General features: G+C 57.3%; 1 protein-coding gene across 1 annotated transcript in view; it reads left to right on the forward strand.

Annotated features, from left to right (window-relative positions):
- Positions 1 to 256: 256 nt before the first annotated feature.
- LOC137316287 (SLIT-ROBO Rho GTPase-activating protein 3-like) overlaps positions 257 to 25,681 on the forward strand; it is a gene marked incomplete at its 3' end in the record, with an annotated part of 44,112 nt that continues 18,687 nt past the window's right edge. Inside the window, exons 1-7 of the mRNA XM_067980357.1 lie at positions 257 to 659; positions 1,115 to 1,402; positions 4,966 to 5,161; positions 7,946 to 8,108; positions 9,480 to 9,542; positions 12,740 to 12,925; positions 13,792 to 13,920. Coding sequence (XP_067836458.1) covers positions 1,339 to 1,402; positions 4,966 to 5,161; positions 7,946 to 8,108; positions 9,480 to 9,542; positions 12,740 to 12,925; positions 13,792 to 13,920 — 801 coding nt within the window. The remainder of the gene's footprint in view (positions 660 to 1,114; positions 1,403 to 4,965; positions 5,162 to 7,945; positions 8,109 to 9,479; positions 9,543 to 12,739; positions 12,926 to 13,791; positions 13,921 to 25,681) is intronic.

Consider the following 25,681-nt stretch of genomic DNA (forward strand, 5'->3'; position numbering starts at 1 on the left):
GGCATCAGTAAACGATCAGGCTCTGGGTGGTGTGTATCGATATCCACTTGCAGTGTTTGTGATTCTCTGCTCTGTGCAAGGAGAGGCAGAGCTGAGATGACAGTCTGTGGTGTAACTGTTCTTTGTGGTTTTCCCCTGTGATTACCCATGTGCTTTGCAATATTGATGCTACAACAGGGCGAGAAAGAGAGGCGGAGAGAGAGAGAGGCAGCAAGAGAGAGAGAGAGAGAGAGAGGCAGCGAGAGAGAGAGAGAGAGAGAGAGAGGCAGCGAGAGAGAGAGAGAGAGAGAGAGAGGCAGCGAGAGAGCGAGGGAGAGCGAGGCGGTGGCTCCTATTAATCTCACCAGCTGTCTGGTACAGCCGGCTGCAGACTGCACCAGGCTTGAATCGAGCTCTCACCCCGTGGTTTGCAGTGCGGACAGTATTTGACCCGAAGGGGTTTATGTGTGGTGAGGGGGATTTGCTACAGAGAATGACAGAACGCTGTCGGAGTGACTAACAGAAAGCAGCTCGCTCTCTCAAGGAGCCTCCAACCTGACGGCACATTTCCTCTCCGCAACAGTCAACCGTGCGAACGCAAAGTTTTTTTTTTTGGAGGGGGGGGTGCTGGATCGGTGATCGTGAAAAGGAAGATGCCCCCTCTCTCCTGAGAGGAAGAGGTGAGAGCTAAGTTTGTGTTCCTCTCTCTCTCTCTCTCTCTGCGTGTTTGAAAGCACGTCTTTTATCACCTGGTGATTGTCTGCAAACGACATGGGAATTATAGAATCGTACAGCACAAGAAGGAGGCCATTCGGCCCATCGTGCCTGTACCGGCCCTTTGAAAGAGCTATCCGATTAGTCCCACTCCCCCCCCCGACTCCCCCCTTTCCCTTAGCCATGCGAATTTTTCCCCTTCAAGTATTTATCCGATGCCCTTTTGAAAGTTATTATTGAATCTGCTTCCACGGCCCTTTCAGGCAGTGAATTCCAGATCAGAACAACTCACCGATAGAGAGAGTGCTAGCAAGTGAAGAGGAACAGGGCCTCGTGTTTAATCCCCACAGCCTGCTTGAGGCTCGATCGGAGGTGCAGGCGAAAGATTACACTTTGCAGTTTGTTTCTTTTCCTTCTTTAGAAGAAGAGAGATCGATTCTTCAGATTTGCTCAAACTTCTGCCGAGATTTGCAAGTTGGGCTTTTGGAGGAAAAAAAAAAGGACGCTGCCTGGTTTTTCCAATTGTTGAATGGACCGGCCGGCTCTGTCGGACCCTTGAGGCGTCCGAACGCTGGCGGATAAGGGGAGGACCGAGGGTGAGTCGTGTCGGCAGATCACCGGATTCTTTCCCAGGTCAGCCCCAGGATGGCCTTGCAGGGAAAGAGGAAAGAGAAGGGGATGGTTACGGAGTACGACACACAGCTGAAAGGTTAGTCCTGTGTGTCTGTCCGTCCGTCTGTGTCTGTCCGTCCGTCTGTGTCTGTCCGTCCGTCTGTGTCTGTCCGTCCGTCTGTGTGTCTGTCTGTCTGCCCTGTGTGTGTCTGTCTGCGTGTGACCTGCTCTCTCACTGTGTATTACTGCGTCTCTATGGGTCTCTGCTTGTGTGAGGTTTCCTCTCAGTCCGTGTGTGTGTGTCTGGCCCTGACTGTGTCTCTGGGTTTGTGTCTCTGGGTTTGTGTCTCTGGGTTTGTGTCTCTGGGTTTGTGTCTGTGTCTCTGGGTTTGTGTCTCTGGTTTGTGTCTCTGGGTTTGTGTCTCTGGGTTTGTGTCTCTGGGTTTGTGTCTCGGTCTCTGGGTTTGTGTGCTCGGTCTCTGGGTTTGTGTCTCGGTCTCTGGGTTTGTGTCTCGGTCTCTGGGTTTGTGTCTCTGGGTTTGTGTCTCTGGGTTTGTGTCTCTGGGTTTGTGTCTCGGTCTCTGGGTTTGTGTCTCGGTCTCTGGGTTTGTGTCTCGGTCTCTGGGTTTGTGTCTCGGTCTCTGGGTTTGTGTCTCGGTCTCTGGGTTTGTGTCTCGGTCTCTGGGTTTGTGTTTGTGCCTCTGGGTTTGTGTTTGTGCCTCTGGGTCTGTGTCTCTGGGTTTGTGTTTGTGTCTCTGGGTTTGTGTTTGTGTCTCTGGGTTTGTGTCTGTGTCTCTGGGTTTGTGTCTGTGTCTCTGGGTTTGTGTCTGTGTCTCTGGGTTTGTGTCTCGGTCTCTGGGTTTGTGTCTCGGTCTCTGGGTTTGTGTCTCAGACTTCTCTTTCCTCGTTGTCCACAGTTTTTTAAAAACCATGTATGGAGCCACCTGAGCACCACTCCCTGATTAACCCAGTTATATCTCCACTTCTCAACCGGACTGCACTCATCATCGTGGGGCCTCGCTCGGCCCTTCCCCCAGTGTCCGCGACCGTGGGGCCTCGGCCCTTCCCCTGCACCGTGGGGCCTCGCTCGGCCCTTCCCCCAGTGTCCGCGACCGTGGGGCCTCGGCCCTTCCCCTGCACCGTGGGGCCTCGCTCGGCCCTTTCCCCCAGTGTCCTCCACCATGGGGCCTCGGCCCTTCCCCTGCACCGTGGGGCCTCGCTCGGCCCTTTCCCCAGTGTCCTCCACCGTGGGGCCTCGGCCCTTCCCCCGGTGTCCTGCACCGCGGGGCCTCGTCCCTCCCCCTGCACCGCGGGGCCTCGTCCCTTCCCCCTGCACCGCGGGGCCTCGTCCCTCCCCCTGCACCGCGGGGCCTCGTCCCTCCCCCTGCACCGCGGGGCCTCGTCCCTCCCCCTGCACCGCGGGGCCTCGTCCCTCCCCCTGCACCGCGGGGGCCTCGTCCCTCCCCCTGCACCGCGGGGCCTCGTCCCTCCCCCTGCACCGCGGGGGCCTCGTCCCTCCCCCTGCACCGCGGGGGCCTCGTCCCTCCCCCTGCACCGCGGGGCCTCGTCCCTCCCCCTGCACCGCGGGGCCTCGTCCCTCCCCCTGCACCGCGGGGCCTCGTCCCTCCCCCTGCACCGCGGGGCCTCGTCCCTCCCCCTGCACCGCGGGGCCTCGTCCCTCCCCCTGCACCGCGGGGCCTCGTCCCTCCCCCTGCACCGCGGGGCCTCGTCCCTCCCCCTGCACCGCGGGGCCTCGTCCCTCCCCCTGCACCGCGGGGCCTCGTCCCTCCCCCTGCACCGCGGGGCCTCGTCCCTCCCCCTGCACCGCGGGGCCTCGTCCCTCCCCCTGCACCGCGGGGCCTCGTCCCTCCCCCTGCACCGCGGGGCCTCGTCCCTCCCCCTGCACCGCGGGGCCTCGTCCCTCCCCCTGCACCGCGGGGCCTCGTCCCTCCCCCTGCACCGCGGGGCCTCGTCCCTCCCCCCTGCACCGCGGGGCCTCGTCCCTCCCCCTGCACCGCGGGGCCTCGTCCCTCCCCCCTGCACCGCGGGGCCTCGTCCCTCCCCCTGCACCGCGGGGCCTCGTCCCTCCCCCTGCACCGCGGGGCCTCGTCCCTCCCCCTGCACCGCGGGGCCTCGTCCCTCCCCCTGCACCGCGGGGCCTCGTCCCTCCCCCTGCACCGCGGGGCCTCGTCCCTCCCCCTGCACCGCGGGGCCTCGTCCCTCCCCCTGCACCGCGGGGCCTCGTCCCTCCCCCTGCACCGCGGGGCCTCGTCCCTCCCCCTGCACCGCGGGGCCTCGTCCCTCCCCCTGCACCGCGGGGCCTCGTCCCTCCCCCTGCACCGCGGGGCCTCGTCCCTCCCCCTGCACCGCGGGGCCTCGTCCCTCCCCCTGCACCGCGGGGCCTCGTCCCTCCCCCTGCACCGCGGGGCCTCGTCCCTCCCCCTGCACCGCGGGGCCTCGTCCCTCCCCCTGCACCGCGGGGCCTCGTCCCTCCCCCTGCACCGCGGGGCCTCGTCCCTCCCCCTGCACCGCGGGGCCTCGTCCCTCCCCCTGCACCGCGGGGCCTCGTCCCTCCCCCTGCACCGCGGGGCCTCGTCCCTCCCCCTGCACCGCGGGGCCTCGTCCCTCCCCCTGCACCGCGGGGCCTCGTCCCTCCCCCTGCACCGCGGGGCCTCGTCCCTCCCCCTGCACCGCGGGGCCTCGTCCCTCCCCCTGCACCGCGGGGCCTCGTCCCTCCCCCTGCACCGCGGGGCCTCGTCCCTCCCCCTGCACCGCGGGGCCTCGTCCCTCCCCCTGCACCGCGGGGCCTCGTCCCTCCCCCTGCACCGCGGGGCCTCGGCCCTCCCCCTGCACCGCGGGGCCTCGGCCCTCCCCCTGCACCGCGGGGCCTCGGCCCTTCCCCCTGCACCGCGGGGCCTCGGCCCTTCCCCCGGTGTCCCTGCACCGCGGGGCCTCGTCCCTTCCCCTGCACCGCGGGGCCTCGTCCCTTCCCCCGGTGTCCCTGCACCGCGGGGCCTCGTCCCTCCCCCTGCACCGCGGGGCCTCGTCCCTCCCCCTGCACCGCGGGGCCTCGTCCCTCCCCCTGCACCGCGGGGCCTCGGCCCTTCCCCCTGCACCGCGGGGCCTCGGCCCTTCCCCCTGCACCGCGGGGCCTCGGCCCTTCCCCCTGCACCGCGGGGCCTCGTCCCTCCCCCTGCACCGCGGGGCCTCGTCCCTTCCCCTGCACCGCGGGGCCTCGGCCCTTCCCCCGGTGTCCCTGCACCGCGGGGCCTCGGCCCTTCCCCCGGTGTCCCTGCACCGTGGGGCCTCGGAGTCTCTGATCCCCTGGTTCATTCCTCTGTGGACTACAGACAGTTGACTGATGGCGAACAGTGTGTTTGACGATTGGGGTCTGGGCCCATGGAGACCGACTGTATTACTGTGACTATAGAGGGACAGCCTCCTGGCTCACTGCCTCTCCTCCATTAACAGGCTCTTTAAATCGGGAGGCTGGGGGAGCGTGATCGATAACTGCAGCTTTTGGTCACCTGTCCTAATATCTCCTTAAGTGGCTCGGTGTTTGATTTACGCTGCTGTGAAGCGTCTCAGGACGATTTACTCCGTTAAAGGGGCTGTATAGACACGAGTTGTTGCTGTTGTAACTAATCGGCATTCCCACAGAGATCCGGGGCCAGCTGGCCGACCAGTTGAAGTGCCTGGACACACAGGTGGAATTCCGAAGCCAGTGCCTACAGGATCTCTCCGAATTCTTCCGCAGGAAGGCAGAGATCGAGCTTGAGTATTCTCGGGGGCTGGAGAAGCTGGCCGAGCGTTTCTCCTCCAAGATCCGCAATTCCAAGGAGCACCAGGGATTCAGGTAAGATCCCTCTCCACTGTCCCGTCAAACACTCCCAGGGCAGGTACAGGGTTAGATACAGAGTAAAGCTCCCTCTACACTGTCCCATCAAACACTCCCAGGGGCAGGTACAGGGTTAGATACAGAGTAAAGCTCCCTCTCCACTGTCCCGTCAAACACTCCCAGGGCAGGTACAGGGTTAGATACAGAGTAAAGCTCCCTCTACACTGTCCCATCAAACACTCCCAGGGCAGGTACAGGGTTAGATACAGAGTAAAGCTCCCTCTACACTGTCCCATCAAACACTCCCAGGGCAGGTACAGGGTTAGATACAGAGTAAAGCTCCCTCTACACTGTCCCATCAAACACTCCCAGGGCAGGTACAGGGTTAGATACAGAGTAAAGCTCCCTCTACACTGTCCCGTCAAACACTCCCAGGGCAGGTACAGGGTTAGATACAGAGTAAAGCTCCCTCTACACTGTCCCGTCAAACACTCCCAGGGCAGGTACAGGGTTAGATACAGAGTAAAGCTCCCTCTACACTGTCCCATCAAACACTCCCAGGGCAGGTACAGGGTTAGATACAGAGTAAAGCTCCCTCTACACTGTCCCGTCAAACACTCCCAGGGCAGGTACAGGGTTAGATACAGAGTAAAGCTCCCTCTACACTGTCCCATCAAACACTCCCAGGGCAGGTACAGGGTTAGATACAGAGTAAAGCTCCCTCTACACTGTCCCATCAAACACTCCCAGGGCAGGTACAGGGTTAGATACAGAGTAAAGCTCCCTCTACACTGTCCCATCAAACACTCCAAGGGCAGGTACAGGGTTAGATACAGAGTAAAGCTCCCTCTACACTGTCCCATCAAACACTCCCAGGGCAGGGACAGGGTTAGATACAGAGTAAAGCTCCCTCTACACTGTCCCATCAAACACTCCCAGGGCAGGTACAGGGTTAGATACAGAGTAAAGCTCCCTCTACACTGTCCCATCAAACACTCCCAGGGCAGGTACAGGGTTAGATACAGAGTAAAGCTCCCTCTACACTGTCCCATCAAACACTCCCAGGACAGGTACAGGGTTAGATACAGAGTAAAGCTCCCTCTACACTGTCCCATCAAACACTCCCAGGGCAGGTACAGGGTTAGATACAGAGTAAAGCTCCCTCTACACTGTCCCATCAAACACTCCCAGGGCAGGTACAGGGTTAGATACAGAGTAAAGCTCCCTCTACACTGTCCCATCAAACACTCCCAGGGGAGGTACACCATCCAACACTGATATGTATTAAACTGATATTCAATTTCTTGGACTTTGTTGGAAAGTTACCAATGATGTGTGAGTGTCCCTTGTGAGCTCTTTATTAAATTAAATCTGATTGATTTTCTGTGCAACCTAAGAGGACGATCAGCTGACTGTGTAAAATTTACACATTGATTTCATGAACAGTATATTTAATGATCCGTATCCCCGCCCAGGAACTACAGAAAGAATCAAATCAAATGACTCAACGTGGGTTTGTTCAGGTGTCAGTTCAGTCCCTTTTGTTTCAATTTTCCCCCTTCTCCTGAAGGCATTGCCTCTCGCCAGGTACAAAAAGAGAGAGATCTGTTTTTAGTGATGTTGGTTGAGGGATAAATATTGGCCCCAGGACCCCGGGGAGAACTCCCCCTGCTCTTCTTCCAATAGTGGCCGTGGGATCTTTTACATCCACCTGAGAGGGGCAGACGGGGCCTCGGTTTAACGTCTCATCCGAAAGACGGCACCTCCGACAGTGCGGCACTCCCTCGGTACCGACCCTCCGACAGCGCGGCGCTCCCTCAGTACCGACCCTCCGACAGCGCGGCGCTCCCTCAGTACCGACCCTCCGACAGTGCGGCGCTCCCTCAGTACCGACCCTCCGACAGTACGGCGCTCCCTCAGTACCGACCCTCCGACAGTGCGGCGCTCCCTCAGTACCGACCCTCCGACAGCGCGGCGTTCCCTCAGTACCGACCCTCCGACAGTGCGGCGCTCCCTCAGTACTGACCCTCCGACAGTGCGGCGTTCCCTCAGTACTGACCCTCCGACAGTGCGGCGCTCCCTCAGTACTGACCCTCCGACAGTGCGGCGTTCCCTCAGTACTGACCCTCCGACAGTGCAGCGCTCCCTCAGTACTGACCCTCCGACAGTGCGGCGCTCCCTCAGTACTGACCCTCCGACAGTGCGGCGCTCCCTCAGTACTGACCCTCCGACAGTGCGGCGCTCCCTCAGTACTGACCCTCCGACAGTGCGGCGCTCCCTCAGTACTGACCCTCCGACAGTGCGGCGCTCCCTCAGTACTGACCCTCCGACAGTGCGGCGCTCCCTCAGTACTGACCCTCCGACAGTGCGGCGCTCCCTCAGTACTGACCCTCCGACAGTCTCCACCCCCCACCCCCACCGGGGGCACTGACCCTCACTGGGGTACAGTCCCACCCCCCCTCACCGGGGGCACTGACCCTCACTGGGGTACAGTCCCACCCCCCCCCCTCACCGGGGGCACTGACCCTCACTGGGGTACAGTCCCACCCCCCCCCTCACCGGGGGCACTGACCCTCACTGGGGTACAGTCCCACCCCCCCCTCACCGGGGACACTGACCCTCACTGGGGGACAGTGCCGTGTTAACAGCTGCCCCTTGACCCCTCACCGAAGGGACCGCTCTTCATGTCAGTTTTCTCCTTCACGGTTACAGCGAGCCCAAACCCCCCTCCCCCTCACCCCCCCCCCCCCACCCCGGCTGTTATTTTCCCATGGCACTGATCAGAATTCCTTCCCCTTGCAGAAAGGACCAGAATCTCCTGTCTCCGGTGAACTGCTGGTACCTGATCCTGGATCAGACCCGACGTGACAGCAAGGATCACGGTGCCCTGAGCGAGATTTACACCAGCAACTTAACCCTCCGCCTCTCGCACATATGCGAGGATGCCACCCGTCTCTCCAAGAAGGTAAAACCATCACTGAAGGATCACTGAGGGCGGGTTCCCACCCAGAGTCCGTTCTCTGAGGACCTGGTACAGTAACGCTGTCCTTCAGTGGCTCAGACACGGGATCACACTAGCCCAGACAGAGGATGGGGACTGGGTGTTGCAGTGGGTCAGATACCGTCCCCTCTTGCCTCCGAACGAGGCTGACATGATCATAGGGGCAACATGATACAATGGAGTAGAGTACCCCGTGTTTCAGGATAGTCTAGCAACCGTCTCCATGGTCCATCCTGCCTCGCGACAGCCTATCCTACCTAGCAACAGTCTGTCCCACCTAGCAACAGTCTCCGTGGTCCATCCACCTAGCAACAGTCTCCATGGTCCATCCACCTAGCAACAGTCTCCGTGGTCCATCCTGCCTCGCGACAGCCTATCCTACCTAGCAAGTCTGTCCCACCTAGCAACAGTCTCCGGGGTCCATCCACCTAGCAACAGTCTCCGGGGTCCATCCTGCCTCGCGACGGCCTATCCTACCTAGCAACAGTCTCCCCCGCCTAGCAACCGTCTCCATGGTCCATCCTGCCTCGCGACAGCCTATCCTACCTAGCAACAGTCTGTCCTACCTAGCAACAGTCTCCGGGGTCCATCCTGCCTCGCGACAGCCTATCCTACCTAGCAACAGTCTGTCCCACCTAGCAACAGTCTCCATGGTCCATCCACCTAGCAACAGTCTCCATGGTCCATCCACCTAGCAACCGTCTCCATGGTCCATCCTGCCTACCGACGGTCCATCCACCTAGCAACAGTCTCCATGGTCCATCCGCCAAGCGACAGTCCATCCACCTAGCAACCGTCTCCATGGTCCATCCTGCCTACCGACGGTCCATCCACCTAGCAACCGTCTCCATGGTCCATCCTGCCTACCGACGGTCCATCCACCTAGCAACCGTCTCCATGGTCCATCCTGCCTACCGACGGTCCATCCACCTAGCAACAGTCTCCATGGTCCATCCGCCAAGCGACAGTCCATCCACCTAGCAACCGTCTCCATGGGTCCATCCTGCCTAGCGATGACCCTTCCACCCAGGAGCAGTCCCAATGGTCCATCCCACCCAGTGATGGTTTATTCCACCTGGCGATAGTCTGTCCCACCGAGGGATGGTCCATTCCACGTAGCGATGGGCCGTCTATGATGGTCCATCCCACTGAACGATGGTACATGCCACCTAATGACGATGGATGCACCCCCTGATGATGGTCCATCGTACCCCCCCACCCACTGACACTCCATCACACTAGGTGACGGGCCACGTGGACCATTGAGTGGGAGTGAAGCAGTTGTGCTGCCCAGGTAGATCCAGCTGTAATGGAAGCCTCTGATTTTGTTCACAGAGTAAGGAGATTGGGATTCAGATGCAGGAGGAACTCTTCAAAGTCACCAATGAGCTTCAGACTGTGAGTATCTCTCACCCTTCCTTCACCTACAGAGCTCGGCAGGAGAGAAACTCCCCATTCCTGATTACTGCTTCACCAATGACCCGCAAAGCACTTGTTGTCTTGATAAAAAAAAAAGCTCCTCCCCCTTCCCCAGGAGGCCCCGCCTGGTGTGGTACCTACCCCTTCAGTCCGGGGTCCGGGAAGCTCTTGGGTCCCAGTCTGTGCGGAGTTACCTGATCTCAGGCGAGCCGGGACGCTGGGGGTTACAGTTGGCCTCAGTGCCCCTGGGTTCGTGAGCGGTGGGGGGAGGGGGGAGGGGAATCAGCCAGTGTTTTGGCACCTGATCGCTGCCCAGTGACTCCAGCTGGAAAGTGTGTGTGTGTGTGTGTGTGTGTGTGTGTACGGTGTGAGGACAGAGTCGGGCTCGGCTGGGAGGCCCACCACAGTAGAATAGTCCACCAACACAACATGCCCATCCACAACCTTAAACACCCACTCCCTCCCCCTCCGGCACACCGTGGCTGCAGTGTGTACCATCCACAGGATGCACTGCAGCAACTCGCCAAGGCTTCTTCGACAGCACCTCCCAAACCCACGACCTCTACCACCTAGAAGGACAAGGGCAGCAGGCACATGGGAACAACACCACCTGCACGTTCCCCTCCAAGTCACACACCATCCCGACTTGGAAATATATCGGCCGTTCCTTCATAGAATCATAGAAAGGTTACAGCACAGAAGGCAGCCATTCGGCCCATCGAGTCCACGCTGGCTCTATGCAAGAGCAACCCAGCTAGTCCCACTCCCCCGCCCTATCCCCGTAGCCCTGCAAATTCTTTACTTTCAAGTATTTATCCAGTTCCCTTTTGAAGGCCATAATTGAATCTGCCTCCACCACCCCCTCGGGCAGTGCATTCCAGATCCTAACTACTCGCTGTGTAAAAAGGTTTTTCCTCATGTCACCTTTGGTTCTTTTGCCAATCACCTTAAATCTATGTCCTCTGGTTCTTGACCCTTCCGCCAATGGGAACAGTTTCTCTCTATCTACTTTGTCTAGACCCTTCATTGTTTTCGAATACCTCGATCAAATCTCCTCACAACCGTCTCTGTTCCAAGGAGAACAACCCCAGCTTCTCCAGTCTATCCATGTGACTGAAGTCCCTCATCCCTGGAATCATTCTAGTAAATCTCTTCTGCATCCTCTCTATGGTCTTCACATCTTTCCTAAAGTGCGGTGCCCAGAACTGGAAACAATGCTCCAGTTGTGGCCGAACCAGTGTTTTATAAAGGTTCATCATGACTTCCTTGCTTTTGTACTCTATGCCTCTATTTATAAAGCCCAGGATCCTGTATGCTTTTTTAACTGCTTTCTCAACCTGCCCTACCACCTTCAACGATTTGTGTACATATACCCCCAGATCTCTCTGTTCCTGTACCCCTTTTAGAGTTGTGCCCTCTAGTTTATTCTGCCTCTCCTCATTTTTCCTACCGAAATGCATCACCTCGCATTTTTCTGCGTTAAATTTCATCTGCCACGTGTCCGCCCATGCCACCAGCCTGTCTATATCCTCTTGAAGTCTATCACTATCCTCATCACTGTTTACTACCCTTCCAAGTTTTGTGTCATCTGCAAATTTTGAAATTGTGCCCTGTACACCCAAGTCCAAGTCGTTAATGTATATCAAGAAAAGCAGTGGTCCCAGCACCGACCCCTGGGGAACACCACTGTACACCTCCCTCCAGTCCGAAAAACAACCGTTCACCACTACTCTCTGTTTCCTGTCACTTACCCAATTCTGTATCCATGCTGCCATTACCCCCTTTATTCCATGGGCCGCAATCTTGATGAGAAGCCTACCATGTGGCACTTTATCAAATGCCTTTTGAAAGTCCATATACACCACATCCACCGCATTGCCCTCATCTACCCTCTCTCTTACCTCATCAAAAAACTCTATCAGGTTAGTTAAACATGATTTGCCTTTAACAAATCTGTCGCTGCGTCAAAATCCTGGAACTCCCTCCCTAACAGCACTGTGGGAGAACCTTCACCACACGGACTGCAGCGGTTCAAGAAGGCGGCTCACCACCACCTTCTCAAGGGCAATTAGGGATGGGCAATAAATGCCGGCCTCGCCAGCGACGCCCACATCCCAAGAATGAATTTTAAAAAAAACTCAGACGTGAATAATGACCCACTGGAGATTGCCTGGACTGTGAGTCTGTGCCCCAACAAGAGTCAAGACCTTGGGGGCAGGAACACGGGGGAGGCCATTCAGCCCCTTAAGTCTGTTCTGCCATTCAATTAGATCATGGCTGATCTGTATCTTAACTCCATTTACCCACCTTTGCTCCATATCCCTCGATACCCTTACCCAACAAAAACTATCGATCTCAGTCTTGGATTTTCCAATTGACCCCCAGACTCAACAACTTTTTGGGGGAGAGAGTTCCAGATTCCCACTCCCCTTTGTGTGAAGAAATGCTTCCTGACATCACCCCTGAACGGCCTGGCTCTAATTTTAAGGTTCTGCCCCCTTGTTCTGGACTCCCCCACCCAGAGGAAATAGTTTCTCTCCATCGACCCTATCAAATCCTTTAATCATCTTAAACCCCTCGATTAGATCACCCCTTAATCTTCCACACTCGAGGGAATACAAGCCGAGTCTGTGCAACCTGTCCTCGTAATTTAACCCTTTTAGCCCCGGTATCATTCTGGTGAATCTGCACTGCACCCCCTCCAAGGCCAATATATCCTTCCTGAGGTGCGGTGCCCAGAACTGAACGCAGTGTCTCCCGATGAGGTCTGTCCCTTTGTATTCCAACCTTCGAGATAAAGGCCAACATTCCATCAGCCCTGTTGGTTATTGTTTGTATCTGTGCTTTAGCTTCAAATGATTTGTGTATTTGGACCCTCAATGCCACTGGACACCCTCTGATACCTCGTCCGAGTAGCTGTGTGCGACAGTAGACAAGAGGAGAGACGCAGAGGTAAAGGGTGACATTTTCAGGGCTATGGAGAAACAGCAGGGGGAGTGGGACTAATTCGATAGCTCTTTCAAAGAGCCAGCACAGGCACAATGGGCCGAATGGCCTCCATCTATGCTGCGTGATTCTAGGAGGGGAGAGAGGAGAAGGGATCACTGTCGCAATCGTATCCTGTGGATATCTGACCCTCTGCCATTGTGTTTTTTCCCCCATTAAATAACAAACAGGCCATGAAGACCTACCACAATTACCACTTGGAGAGTGTCAACGCAGAGAGCAAGCTGAAGGAGGTCGAGAAGCTCGAGGAGAAGCAGATGGGAAAATCCATGGAGCAGGGGGCCGGTCAGCTGGGAATGGACAATAAGGCCCAGAGACGGGGCTCCCTGCGCAAGATCGAGAAAATGAAGGAGAAGGTACAGCACAGGTTACGTCAAGCTCCCTCTACACTGTCCCATCAAACACTCCCAGGGCAGGTACAGGGTTAGATACAGAGTAAAGCTCCCTCTACACTGTCCCATCAAACACTCCCAGGGCAGGTACAGGGTTAGATACAGAGTAAAGCTCCCTCTACACTGTCCCATCAAACACTCCCAGGGCAGGTACAGGGTTAGATACAGAGTAAAGCTCCCTCTACACTGTCCCGTCAAACACTCCCAGGGCAGGTACAGCATGGGTTAGATACAGAGTAAAGCTCCCTCTACACTGTCCCATCAAACACTCCCAGGGCAGGTACAGGGTTAGATACAGAGTAAAGCTCCCTCTACACTGTCCCGTCAAACACTCCCGGGGCAGGTACAGGGTTAGATACAGAGTAAAGCTCCCTCTACACTGTCCCATCAAACACTCCCAGGGCAGGTACAGGATTAGATACAGAGTAAAGCTCCCTCTCCCATGGATGGAGCTCATTTCGACCCTCAGAAGAGCATCTCCGAGTGCGACTCTTTCCCGTGTCCCTCCTCTCAGTGAGGCTGTTAGTTGAGTGCTGATTTTGGGCCGTGCTTGTGCTTTAGGCTGTTGCCCATTATTGAGTGAGCTGAGAACGGACATTTCACGGAGGATCCCACCAGCCAGGGAGCCTTCATCTCAGGCTTGGCTAGATTCAAAAGCACCGTCCCAGAGATGAAGGGACGAGACCACCTTGTTCTCTGAAGCCTGAATCAGCAGTGGACGGAGGGATGGGCCAGGATATGGGGAAAAGAGGGAGGGGGGAGAGGGAGGGGCGGTGCCTTTGCACGTTCTCGGGATTCACACACCATTACTTGTCTTGTTTCTCTCCCAGCGGCAGGAAAAGTACCTGGAGAACCAGCTGAAATGTACCAAGGCAAGGAACGACTACCTGCTGAATCTGGCCGTGGCCAATGCAGCTCTCAGCAGCTACTTCATCCAGGACGTGTCTCACCTCATCGACGTAAGTGGCAGCCACTCTGCATACACAGGGGAGAGAGGGGATCGTTAACAGGCCTGGGTCGCGGTTCGGGAATCCCCGGGAATGCCGCTCACTCGGGAACTCAGTGGGTGTAGGGTTACGGTGTGGTACTGAGCCAAGCGCCTGAGGCAGGGCCTGAGTTACATCCACCCCAGGTAATTGCCTTACTCTGTGTGTCGGTCTCACTCCCACGGGTCTGTCCCGCGACACCCTGCAATGCTGCCTGTCGACGGGCCTGTGATATCATTCTGCACACGTTCTGAGACTGCTGGTTCCGACTGCATCAGTGCCTCAGAGTGACTCCTGCCTGCTTCCCCTTTCATTGTGAGCTCAGGAAGGGGCACATGTGAGGCTACAAAATCACAGCTTCGATGTTACTGAGTCAACACACCAGCCCGTTTTAATAAGAAAGAAAGAACAAACTTGCATTTCTACTGCGCCTTTCATGACCTCAGGATGTCCCAGAGCAATTCACAGCAAACAAAGCACTTTTTCTGAAGTGTGGTCACCATTGTAATGTGGGGAATGTGGCAGCCAATTTGCACACACCAAGATCCCACAAACATCAGTACTGCCCCTCCGACAGTGCAGCGCTCCCTCAGTGCTGACCCTCCGACAGCGCGGCGCTCCCTCAGTACTGACCCTCCGACAGCGCGGCGCTCCCTCAGTACTGACCCTCCGACAGTGCGGCGCTCCCTCAGTACTGACCTTCCGACAGTGCAGCGCTCCCTCAGTGCTGACCCTCCGACAGCGCGGCGCTCCCTCAGTACTGACCCTCCGACAGCGCGGCGCTCCCTCAGTACTGACCCTCCGACAGTGCGGCGCTCCCTCAGTACTGACCCTCCGACAGTGCGGCGCTCCCTCAGTACTGACCCTCCGACAGTGCGGCGCTCCCTCAGTACTGACCCTATGACAGTGCAGCACTCCCTCAGTACTGACCCTCCGACAGTGCAGCACTCCCTCAGTACTGACCCTATGACAGTGCGGCGCTCCCTCAGTACTGACCCTCCGACAGTGCGGCGCTCCCTCAGTACTGACCCTCCGACAGTGCAGCACTCCCTCAGTACTGACCCTCCGACAGTGCGTCCCTCCCTCAGTACTGACCCTCCGACAGTGCGTCCCTCCCTCAGTACTGACCCTCCGACAGTGCGTCCCTCCCTCAGTACTGACCCTATGACAGTACGTCCCTCCCTCAGTACTGACCCTCCGACAGTGCAGCACTCCCTCAGTACTGACCCTCCGACAGTGCGTCCCTCCCTCAGTACTGACCCTCCGACAGAGCGTCCCTCCCTCAGTACTGACCCTCCGACAGAGCGTCCCTCCCTCAGTACTGACCCTCCGACAGTGCGTCCCTCCCTCAGTACTGACCCTCCGACAGTGCGTCCCTCCCTCAGTACTGACCCTATGACAGTGCGTCCCTCCCTCAGTACTGACCCTCCGACAGTGCGGCACTCCCTCAGTACTGACCCTCCGACAGTGCGTCCCTCCCTCAGTACTGACCCTCCGACAGTGCGTCCCTCCCTCAGTACTGACCCTCCGACAGTGCGTCCCTCCCTCAGTACTGACCCTCCGACAGTGCGTCCCTCCCTCAGTACTGACCCTATGACAGTGCGTCCCTCCCTCAGTACTGACCCTCCGACAGTGCAGCACTCCCTCAGTACTGACCCTCCGACAGTGCGTCCCTCCCTCAGTACTGACCCTCCGACAGTGCGTCCCTCCCTCAGTACTGACCCTCCGACAGTGCGTCCCTCCCTCAGTACTGACCCTATGACAGTGTGTCCCTCCCTCAGTACTGACCCTCCGACAGTGCAGCACTCCCTCAGTACTGACCCTCCGACAGTGCGTCCCTCCCTCAGTACTGACCCTCCGACAGTGCGACCCTCCCTCAGTACTGACCCTCCGACAGTGCAGCGCTCCCTCAGTACCGACCCTCCGACAGTGCGTCCCTCCCTCAGTACTGACCCTCCGACAGTGCGTCCCTCCCTCAGTACTGACCCTCCGACAGTGCGTCCCTCCCTCAGTACTGACCCTCCGACAGTGCGTCCCTCCCTCAGTACTGACCCTCCGACAGTGCGTCCCTCCCTCAGTACTGACCCAATGACAGTGCAGCACTCCCTCCAATGCTGGAAACAGTTTCTCCTTATTTACTCCATCAAAACCCTTCCTGATTTTGAACCCCTCGATTAAATCTCTCCTTAAGCTTCTCTACTCGAAGGAGAACAAGCCCAGATTCTCCATTCTCTCCACGTGAGTGCTGTTGAGTGTGGAAATAACAAGGCCCAGGCAGCCTTGGTCAGCCGAGGTTTCAGCTAAACACTAACAGGAAGTGGTTGAAGAGGAAGTGGCTGCTCTCTGAGTAATTGCAGCAGTTCTTGTTTTCATGGCTTCCATTCAGCGGATGCTCAAATTCACTCTTATTGAGTCTGTAAATTGAGCCAATAAATAAAGAAGGAACTCCCATTTCTACAGCCCCTTTCACCACCTCAGGACGTCCCAAAGCTTCACAGCCAGTGAAGTACTTTTAAAGTGTGGTCACTGTTGTAATGTAGGAAACGCAGCAGCAAATTTGCGCGCAGCAAGATCCCACAAACAGCAATGTGATAATGAGCAGATCATCTGTTTTTTTAGTGATGTTGGTTGAGGGATAAATATTGGCCCCAGGACCCCGGGGAGAACTCCCCCTGCTCTTCTTCCAATAGTGGCTGTGGGATCTTTTACACCCCCCTTCCTCTCTCAGTTCTCACTCTCACCGGGGTAATGTTCCACAGCCCCCTTCCTCTCTCAGTTCAATCACTGGGATAATGTTCCACAGCCCCCTTCCTCTCTCAGTTCAATCACTGGGGTAATGTTCCACAGCCCCCTTCCTCTCTCAGTTCAATCACTGGGGTAATGTTCCACAGCCCCCTTCCTCTCTCAGTTCAATCACTGGGGTAATGTTCCACAGCCCCCTTCCTCTCTCAGTTCAATCACTGGGATAATGTTCCACAGCCCCCTTCCTCTCTCAGTTCAATCACTGGGGTAATGTTCCACAGCCCCCTTCCTCTCTCAGTTCAATCACCGGGGTAATGTTCCACAGCCCCCTTCCTCTCTCAGTTCAATCACTGGGGTAATGTTCCACAGCCCCCTTCCTCTCTCAGTTCAATCACTGGGGTAATGTTCCACAGCCCCCTTCCTCTCTCAGTTCAATCACCGGGGTAATGTTCCACAGCCCCCTTCCTCTCTCAGTTCAATCACTGGGGTAATGTTCCACAGCCCCCTTCCTCTCTCAGTTCAATCACCGGGGTAATGTTCCACAGCCCCCTTCCTCTCTCAGTTCAATCACTGGGGTAATGTTCCACAGCCCCCTTCCTCTCTCAGTTCAATCACTGGGGTAATGTTCCACAGCCCCCTTCCTCTCTCAGTTCAATCACCCGGCTGCTTTTTTCCCCTTCTCTCTAAGAGGCACTGAGGCCAAGACAGGCTGATCAGGGAGGGACAGGAGTACAGAGGAGCTGAACACAGGGCAGGGCGGGAGTGACCCGGAGCACAGGGAGGGATCACAGGGCAGGCTGGGAGTGACCCGGAGCACAGGGAGGGATTACAGGGCAAGCTGGGAGTGACCCTGAGCACAGGGAGGGATCACAGGGCAGGCTGGGAGTGACCCTGAGCACAGGGAGGGATCACAGGGCAGGCTGGGAGTGACCCTGAGCACAGGGAGGGATCACAGGGCAGGCTGGGAGTGACCCGGAGCACAGGGAGGGATAACAGGGCAGGAGGGGAGTGACCCGGAGCACAGGGAGGGATCACAGGGCAGGCTGGGAGTGACCCGGAGCACAGGGAGGGATCACAGGGCAGGAGGGGAGTGACCCGGAGCACAGGGAGGGATCACAGGGCAGGCGGGGAGTGACCCGGAACACAGGGAGGGATCACAGGGCAGGCAGGGAGGGATCACAGGGCAGGCGGGGAGTGACCCGGAACACAGGGAGGGATCACAGGGCAGGCGGGGAGTGACCCGGAGCACAGGGAGGGATCACAGGGCAGGCTGGGAGTGACCCGGAGCACAGGGAGGGATCACAGGGCAGGCTGGGAGTGACCCTGAGCACAGGGAGGGATCACAGGGCAGGAGGGGAGTGACCCGGAGCACAGGGAGGGATCACAGGGCAGGCTGGGAGTGACCCGGAGCACAGGGAGGGATCACAGGGCAGGCTGGGAGTGACCCTGAGCACAGGGAGGGATCACAGGGCAGGAGGGGAGTGACCCTGAGCACAGGGAGGGATCACAGGGCAGGCGGGGAGTGACCCGGAGCACAGGGAGCGATCACAGGGCAGGCTGGGAGTGACCCTGAGCACAGGGAGGGATCACAGGGCAGGCGGGGAGTGACCCTGAGCACAGGGAGGGATCACAGGGCAGGCGGGGAGTGACCCGGAGCACAGGGAGGGATCACAGGGCAGGAGGGGAGTGACCCTGAGCACAGGGAGCGATCACAGGGCAGGCTGGGAGTGACCCGGAGCACAGGGAGGGATTACAGGGCAAGCTGGGAGTGACCCTGAGCACAGGGAGGGATCACAGGGCAGGCGGGGAGTGACCCGGAACACAGGGAGGGATCACAGGGCAGGCAGGGAGGGATCACAGGGCAGGCGGGGAGTGACCCGGAACACAGGGAGGGATCACAGGGCAGGCGGGGAGTGACCCGGAGCACAGGGAGGGATCACAGGGCAGGCTGGGAGTGACCCGGAGCACAGGGAGGGATCACAGGGCAGGCTGGGAGTGACCCTGAGCACAGGGAGGGATCACAGGGCAGGAGGGGAGTGACCCGGAGCACAGGGAGGGATCACAGGGCAGGCTGGGAGTGACCCGGAGCACAGGGAGGGATCACAGGGCAGGCTGGGAGTGACCCTGAGCACAGGGAGGGATCACAGGGCAGGAGGGGAGTGACCCTGAGCACAGGGAGGGATCACAGGGCAGGCGGGGAGTGACCCGGAGCACAGGGAGCGATCACAGGGCAGGCTGGGAGTGACCCTGAGCACAGGGAGGGATCACAGGGCAGGCGGGGAGTGACCCTGAGCACAGGGAGGGATCACAGGGCAGGAGGGGAGTGACCCTGAGCACAGGGAGCGATCACAGGGCAGGCTGGGAGTGACCCGGAGCACAGGGAGGGATCACAGGGCAGGCTGGGAGTGACCCGGAGCACAGGGAGCGATCACAGGGCAGGCGGGGAGTGACCCGGAGCACAGGGAGGGATCACAGGGCAGGAGGGGAGTGACCCGGAGCACAGGGAGGGATCACAGGGCAGGCTGGGAGTGACCCGGAGCACAGGGAGCGATCACAGGGCAGGAGGGGAGTGACCCGGAGCACAGGGAGGGAATCACAGGGCAGGCGGGGAGTGACCCGGAGCACAGGGAGGGATAACAGGGCAGGCTGGGAGTGACCCGGAGCACAGGGAGGGATCACAGGGCAGGCGGGGAGTGACCCTGAGCACAGGGAGGGATCACAGGGCAGGCGGGGAGTGACCCGGAGCACAGGGAGCGATCACAGGGCAGGAGGGGAGCGACCCGGAGCACAGGGAGGGATCACAGGGCAGGAGGGGAGCGACCCGGAGCACAGGGAGGGATCACAGGGCAGGCGGGGAGTGACCCGGAGCACAGGGAGCGATCACAGGGCAGGAGGGGAGTGACCCTGAGCACAGGAAGCGATCACAGGGCAGGAGGGGAGTGACCCGGAGCACAGGGAGGGATCACAGGGCAGGAGGGGAGTGACCCGGAGCACAGGGAGGGATCACAGGGCAGGAGGGGAGTGACCCGGAGCACAGGGAGGGATCACAGGGCAGGAGGGGAGTGACCCGGAGCACAGGGAGGGATCACAGGGCAGGAGGGGAGTGACCCGGAGCACAGGGAGCGATCACAGGGCAGGAGGGGAGTGACCCGGAGCACAGGGAGCGATCACAGGGCAGGAGGGGAGTGACCCGGAGCACAGGGAGCGATCACAGGGCAGGAGGGGAGTGACCCGGAGCACAGGGAGCGATCACAGGGCAGGCGGGGAGTGACCCGGAGCACAGGGAGGGATCACAGGGCAGGAGGGGAGTGACCCTGAGCACAGGGAGCGATCACAGGGCAGGAGGGGAGTGACCCGGAGCACAGGGAGTGATCACAGGGCAGGAGGGGAGTGACCCTGAGCACAGGGAGTGATCACAGGGCAGGAGGGGAGTGACCCTGAGCACAGGGAGTGATCACAGGGCAGGAGGGGAGTGACCCGGAGCACAGGGAGCGATCACAGGGCAGGCGGGGAGTGACCCTGAGCACAGGGAGCGATCACAGGGCAGGCTGGGAGTGACCCGGAGCACAGGGAGGGATCACAGGGCAGGCTGGGAGTGACCCGGAGCACAGGGAGGGATCACAGGGCAGGCGGGGAGTGACCCGGAGCACAGGGAGGGATCACAGGGCAGGCTGGGAGTGACCCGGAGCACAGGGAGCGATCACAGGGCAGGCTGGGAGTGACCCGGAGCACAGGGAGGGAATCACAGGGCAGGCGGGGAGTGACCCTGAGCACAGGGAGGGATAACAGGGCAGGCTGGGAGTGACCCGGAGCACAGGGAGGGATAACAGGGCAGGCTGGGAGTGACCCGGAGCACAGGGAGGGATCACAGGGCAGGCGGGGAGTGACCCGGAGCACAGGGAGCGATCACAGGGCAGGAGGGGAGCGACCCGGAGCACAGGGAGGGATCACAGGGCAGGAGGGGAGCGACCCGGAGCACAGGGAGGGATCACAGGGCAGGCGGGGAGTGACCCGGAGCACAGGGAGCGATCACAGGGCAGGAGGGGAGTGACCCTGAGCACAGGGAGCGATCACAGGGCAGGAGGGGAGTGACCCGGAGCACAGGGAGGGATCACAGGGCAGGAGGGGAGTGACCCGGAGCACAGGGAGGGATCACAGGGCAGGAGGGGAGTGACCCGGAGCACAGGGAGGGATCACAGGGCAGGAGGGGAGTGACCCGGAGCACAGGGAGCGATCACAGGGCAGGAGGGGAGTGACCCGGAGCACAGGGAGGGATCACAGGGCAGGAGGGGAGTGACCCGGAGCACAGGGAGGGATCACAGGGCAGGAGGGGAGTGACCCGGAGCACAGGGAGGGATCACAGGGCAGGAGGGGAGTGACCCGGAGCACAGGGAGCGATCACAGGGCAGGAGGGGAGTGACCCGGAGCACAGGGAGCGATCACAGGGCAGGAGGGGAGTGACCCGGAGCACAGGGAGCGATCACAGGGCAGGAGGGGAGTGACCCGGAGCACAGGGAGCGATCACAGGGCAGGCGGGGAGTGACCCGGAGCACAGGGAGGGATCACAGGGCAGGAGGGGAGTGACGCTGAGCACAGGGAGCGATCACAGGGCAGGAGGGGAGTGACCCGGAGCACAGGGAGCGATCACAGGGCAGGCGGGGAGTGACCCGGAGCACAGGGAGCGATCACAGGGCAGGAGGGGAGTGACCCTGAGCACAGGGAGCGATCACAGGGCAGGCTGGGAGTGACCCTGAGCACAGGGAGCGATCACAGGGCAGGAGGGGAGTGACCCGGAGCACAGGGAGCGATCACAGGGCAGGCGGGGTGTGACCCGGAGCACAGGGAGGGATCACAGGGCAGGAGTGGAGTGACCCGGAGCACAGGGAGGGATCACAGGGCAGGAGGGGAGTGACCCTGAGCACAGGGAGGGATCACAGGGCAGGCGGGGAGTGACCCGGAGCACAGGGAGGGATCACAGGGCAGGCGGGGAGTGACCCGGAGCACAGGGAGGGATCACAGGGCAGGCGGGGAGTGACCCGGAGCACAGGGAGCGATCACAGGGCAGGAGGGGAGTGACCCGGAGCACAGGGAGGGATCACAGGGCAGGAGGGGAGTGACCCGGAGCACAGGGAGGGATCACAGGGCAGGAGGGGAGTGACCCGGAGCACAGGGAGGGATCACAGGGCAGGAGGGGAGTGACCCTGAGCACAGGGAGGGATCACAGGGCAGGCGGGGAGTGACCCGGAGCACAGGGAGGGATCACAGGGCAGGCGGGGAGTGACCCGGAGCACAGGGAGGGATCACAGGGCAGGCGGGGAGTGACCCGGAGCACAGGGAGGGATCACAGGGCAGGCTGGGAGTGACCCGGAGCACAGGGAGGGATCACAGGGCAGGAGGGGAGTGACCCGGAGCACAGGGATGGATCATAGGGCAGGAGGGGAGTGACCCGGAGCACAGGGATGGATCATAGGGCAGGAGGGGAGTGACCCGGAGCACAGGGAGCGATCACAGGGCAGGAGGGGAGTGACCCTGAGCACAGGGATGGATCATAGGGCAGGCTCTTTTGTGCTTTTTTCAGGAATTGATGCTCTGGCAGCGAGTCAGGAATGACTGATTGATACCATACGATTAGCATCAACTGATAGCAGCATCTCCAAGGCTTTGCAACCCATCCGGATACAAAACTTTAAATAACATAGACCAACTGGGGCTCTTTTCCCTCGAAAAGAGAAGGCTGAGGGGTGACCTGATCGAGGTCTTTAAAATTATGAAAGGGTTTGATAGGGTCGATGTAGAGAAGATGTTCCCACTTAGGAACATCGGAGTATAGGAACAGGAGGAGGCCATTCAGCCCCTCGAGCCCTGCTCTGCCATTCAATAGGGACATCGAAACAGGAGTAGGCCATTCAGCCCCTCGAGCCTGCTCCGCCATTCAATGAGATCATGGCTGATCTGTGCTCTAACTCCATATACCTGCCTTTGGCCCATATCCCTTAATACCTTTGGTTGCCAAAAAGCTATCTATCTCAGATTTAAATTTAGCAATTGAGCTAGTATCAATTGCCGTTTGCGGAAGAGAGTTCCAAACTTCTACCACCCTTTGTGTGTAGAAATGTTTTCTAATCTCGCTCCTGAAAGGTCTGGCTCTAATTTTTAGACTGTGCCCCCTACTCCTAAAATCCCCAACCAGCGGAAATAGTTTCTCTCTATCCACCCTATCTGTTCCCCTTAATATCTTATAAACTTCGATCAGATCACCCCTTAACCTTCGAAACTCCAGAGAATACAACCCCAATTTATGTAATCTCTCCTCGTAACTTAACCCTTGAAGTCCGGGTATCATTCTAGTAAACCTACGCTGCACTCCCTCCAAGGTCAATATGTCCTTCCGAAGGTGCGGTGCCCAGAACTGCTCACAGTACTCCAGGTGCGGTCTAACCAGGGTTTTGTATAGCTGCAGCATAACTTCTGCCCCCTTGTACTCTAGTCCTCTAGATATAAAGGCCAGCATTCCATTAGCCTTATTGATGATTTTCTGCACCTGTTGATGACACTTCAATGATCTATGTACCTGAACCCCTAAGTCCCTTTGGACATCCACTGTTTTTAACTTTTTACCATTTAGAAAGTACCCTGTTCTATCCTTTTTTGATCCAAAGTGGATAACCTCACATTTGTCTACATTGAATTCCATTTGCCACAGTTTTACCCATTCACCTAATCTGTCAATATCACTTTGTAATTTTATGTTTTCATCTACACTGCTTACAATGCCACCAATCTGTATGTCATCGGCAAACTTAGATATGAGACTTTCTATGCCTTCATCTAAGTCGTTAATAAATATTGTGAATAATTGAGGCCCCAAGACAGATCCCTGTGGGACTCCACTAGTCACATCCTGCCAATGTGAGTACCTTCCCATTATCCCTACTGTCTGTCGTCTTTCGCTCAGCCAACTTCCTAACCAAGTCCGTACTTTTCCCTCGATTCCATGGGCTTCTATCTTAGCTAACAGTCTCTTATGTGGGACCTTATCAAATGCCTTCTGGAAGTTCATATAAATAACATCCATTGACATTCCCCTGTCCACTACTTTAGTCACCTCTTCAAAAAATTCAGTCGGGTTTGTCAGGCACGACCTACCTTTCACAAATCCATGCTGGCTCTCTCTGATTAACTGAAAATTCTCGAGGTGTTCAGTCACCCTATCCTTAATTATAGACTCCAGCATTTTCCCCACAACGGATGTTAGGCTAACTGGTCTATAATTCCCTGGTTTCCCTCTCCTTTCTTAAAAAGCGGAGTGACATGTGCAATTTTCCAATCTAGAGGGACAGTTCCTGAATCTAGAGAACTTTGAAAGATTATAGTTAGGGCATCCGCAATGTGCTCACCGACTTCCTTTAAAACCCTGGGATGGAAACCATCTGGTCCTGGGGATTTATCACTCTTTAGTGCTATTATTTTCTTCATTACTGTTGCTTTACTTATGTTAATTTTATCGAGTCCCTGTCCCCGATTCAATATAAGTTTTCTTGGGATTTCCGGCATGCTATCCTCTTTTTCTACTGTAAATACTGACGCAAAGTAATCGTTCAACATGTCCGCCATTTCCCCATTGTAAATGACAATATCCCCACTTTCAGTTTTTAAGGGGCCAATACTGCTCCTGACCACCCTCTTTTTCCTAATATAACTATAAAAGTTCTTTGTATTGGTTTTGATATCCCTTGCGAGTTTCTTTTCATACTCTCTTTTTGTAGCTCTTACTATCTGTTTTGTGACTCTTTGTTGATCTTTGTATCTTTCCCATTCGCCAGGATCTGTGCTATTTTTTGCCTTTTTGTATGCCCTTTCCTTATGTCTTATACTGTCCCTTACCTCTTTAGTTGTCCATGGCTTTTTTTTTGGCAAGTAGAGTTCTTGCCCCTCAGGGGTATAAACCGGTTCTGTATCACGTTAAATGTTTCTTTAAACATTTCCCACTGATCATCAGTCGTTTTACCCATTAATAGATTTGCCCAGTTTACTGTGGACAGTCTCTGTCTCATCCCATTGAAGTCGGCCTTACCCAAGTCTAGAATCTTAGCGGCTGATTCACTTTATTCCCTTTCAAACACTACATTGAACTTGATCATGTTATGATCACTATTGGATAGATGTTCACGCACAGTTAAGCCGTTAACTAAATCTGGTTCATTACTCATTACTAAATCTAGTATGGCTTGCCCCCTTGTTGCCTCTAGGACATACTGCTGTAGAAAACTATCCCGGACACACTCAAGAAATTCACTACCTTTCTGACAGTTGCTAGTCTGCTTTCCCCAATCTATGTGAAGGTTAAAGTCCCCCATTAAGACCACTATGCCTTTCTTACACGCTTGTCTAATCTCTGCATTTATACAACCACATCATTTATACAATCTAGCACTTCAGAACTGCTGCCAGGGGTCCTATACACAACTCCCACTATAGTCTTAGATCCTTTCCTATTTCTCAATTCAACCCATAATGTCTCTGTTGGCTGCTTACCTCTCGTTATATCCCCCTTTATCATTGAAGTGATTTCATCTCGAATCATTAAGGCTACTCCTCCCCCTCTTCCATTTTCCCTGTCTCTCCTGTAGACCTTATAACCCGGTATATTTAGTTCCCAATCCTGACCATCCTGTAGCCATGTCTCAGTAATTGCTATCATGTCATACCCTCCAATTTGAATTTGAACCTGTAGTTCATTTAATTTATTCCTTATACTCCGTGCATTTGTATATAGAACTCTTAGTTGGGCCAAACACCCTAACCTGACCTTCAGCTTTGATGCTGGGTTAATTGCCTTACGCCTTCTAGTTTTCACTTTATCTGTAGTGCCTAAAGTACACTTTCTTTCCGCTGCTCTACACTTTTCCCTTTCACTTGTTCTTGAACAACTGTTTGTACTATTTGTATTGTAGATTTCCCCTGGGTCTTCCCCTCTCTTGCTGCTCTCAAC

Source organism: Heptranchias perlo, unplaced genomic scaffold (genome assembly GCF_035084215.1).
Source record: "Heptranchias perlo isolate sHepPer1 unplaced genomic scaffold, sHepPer1.hap1 HAP1_SCAFFOLD_579, whole genome shotgun sequence".
Classification (NCBI taxonomy): Eukaryota; Metazoa; Chordata; class Chondrichthyes; order Hexanchiformes; family Hexanchidae; genus Heptranchias; species Heptranchias perlo.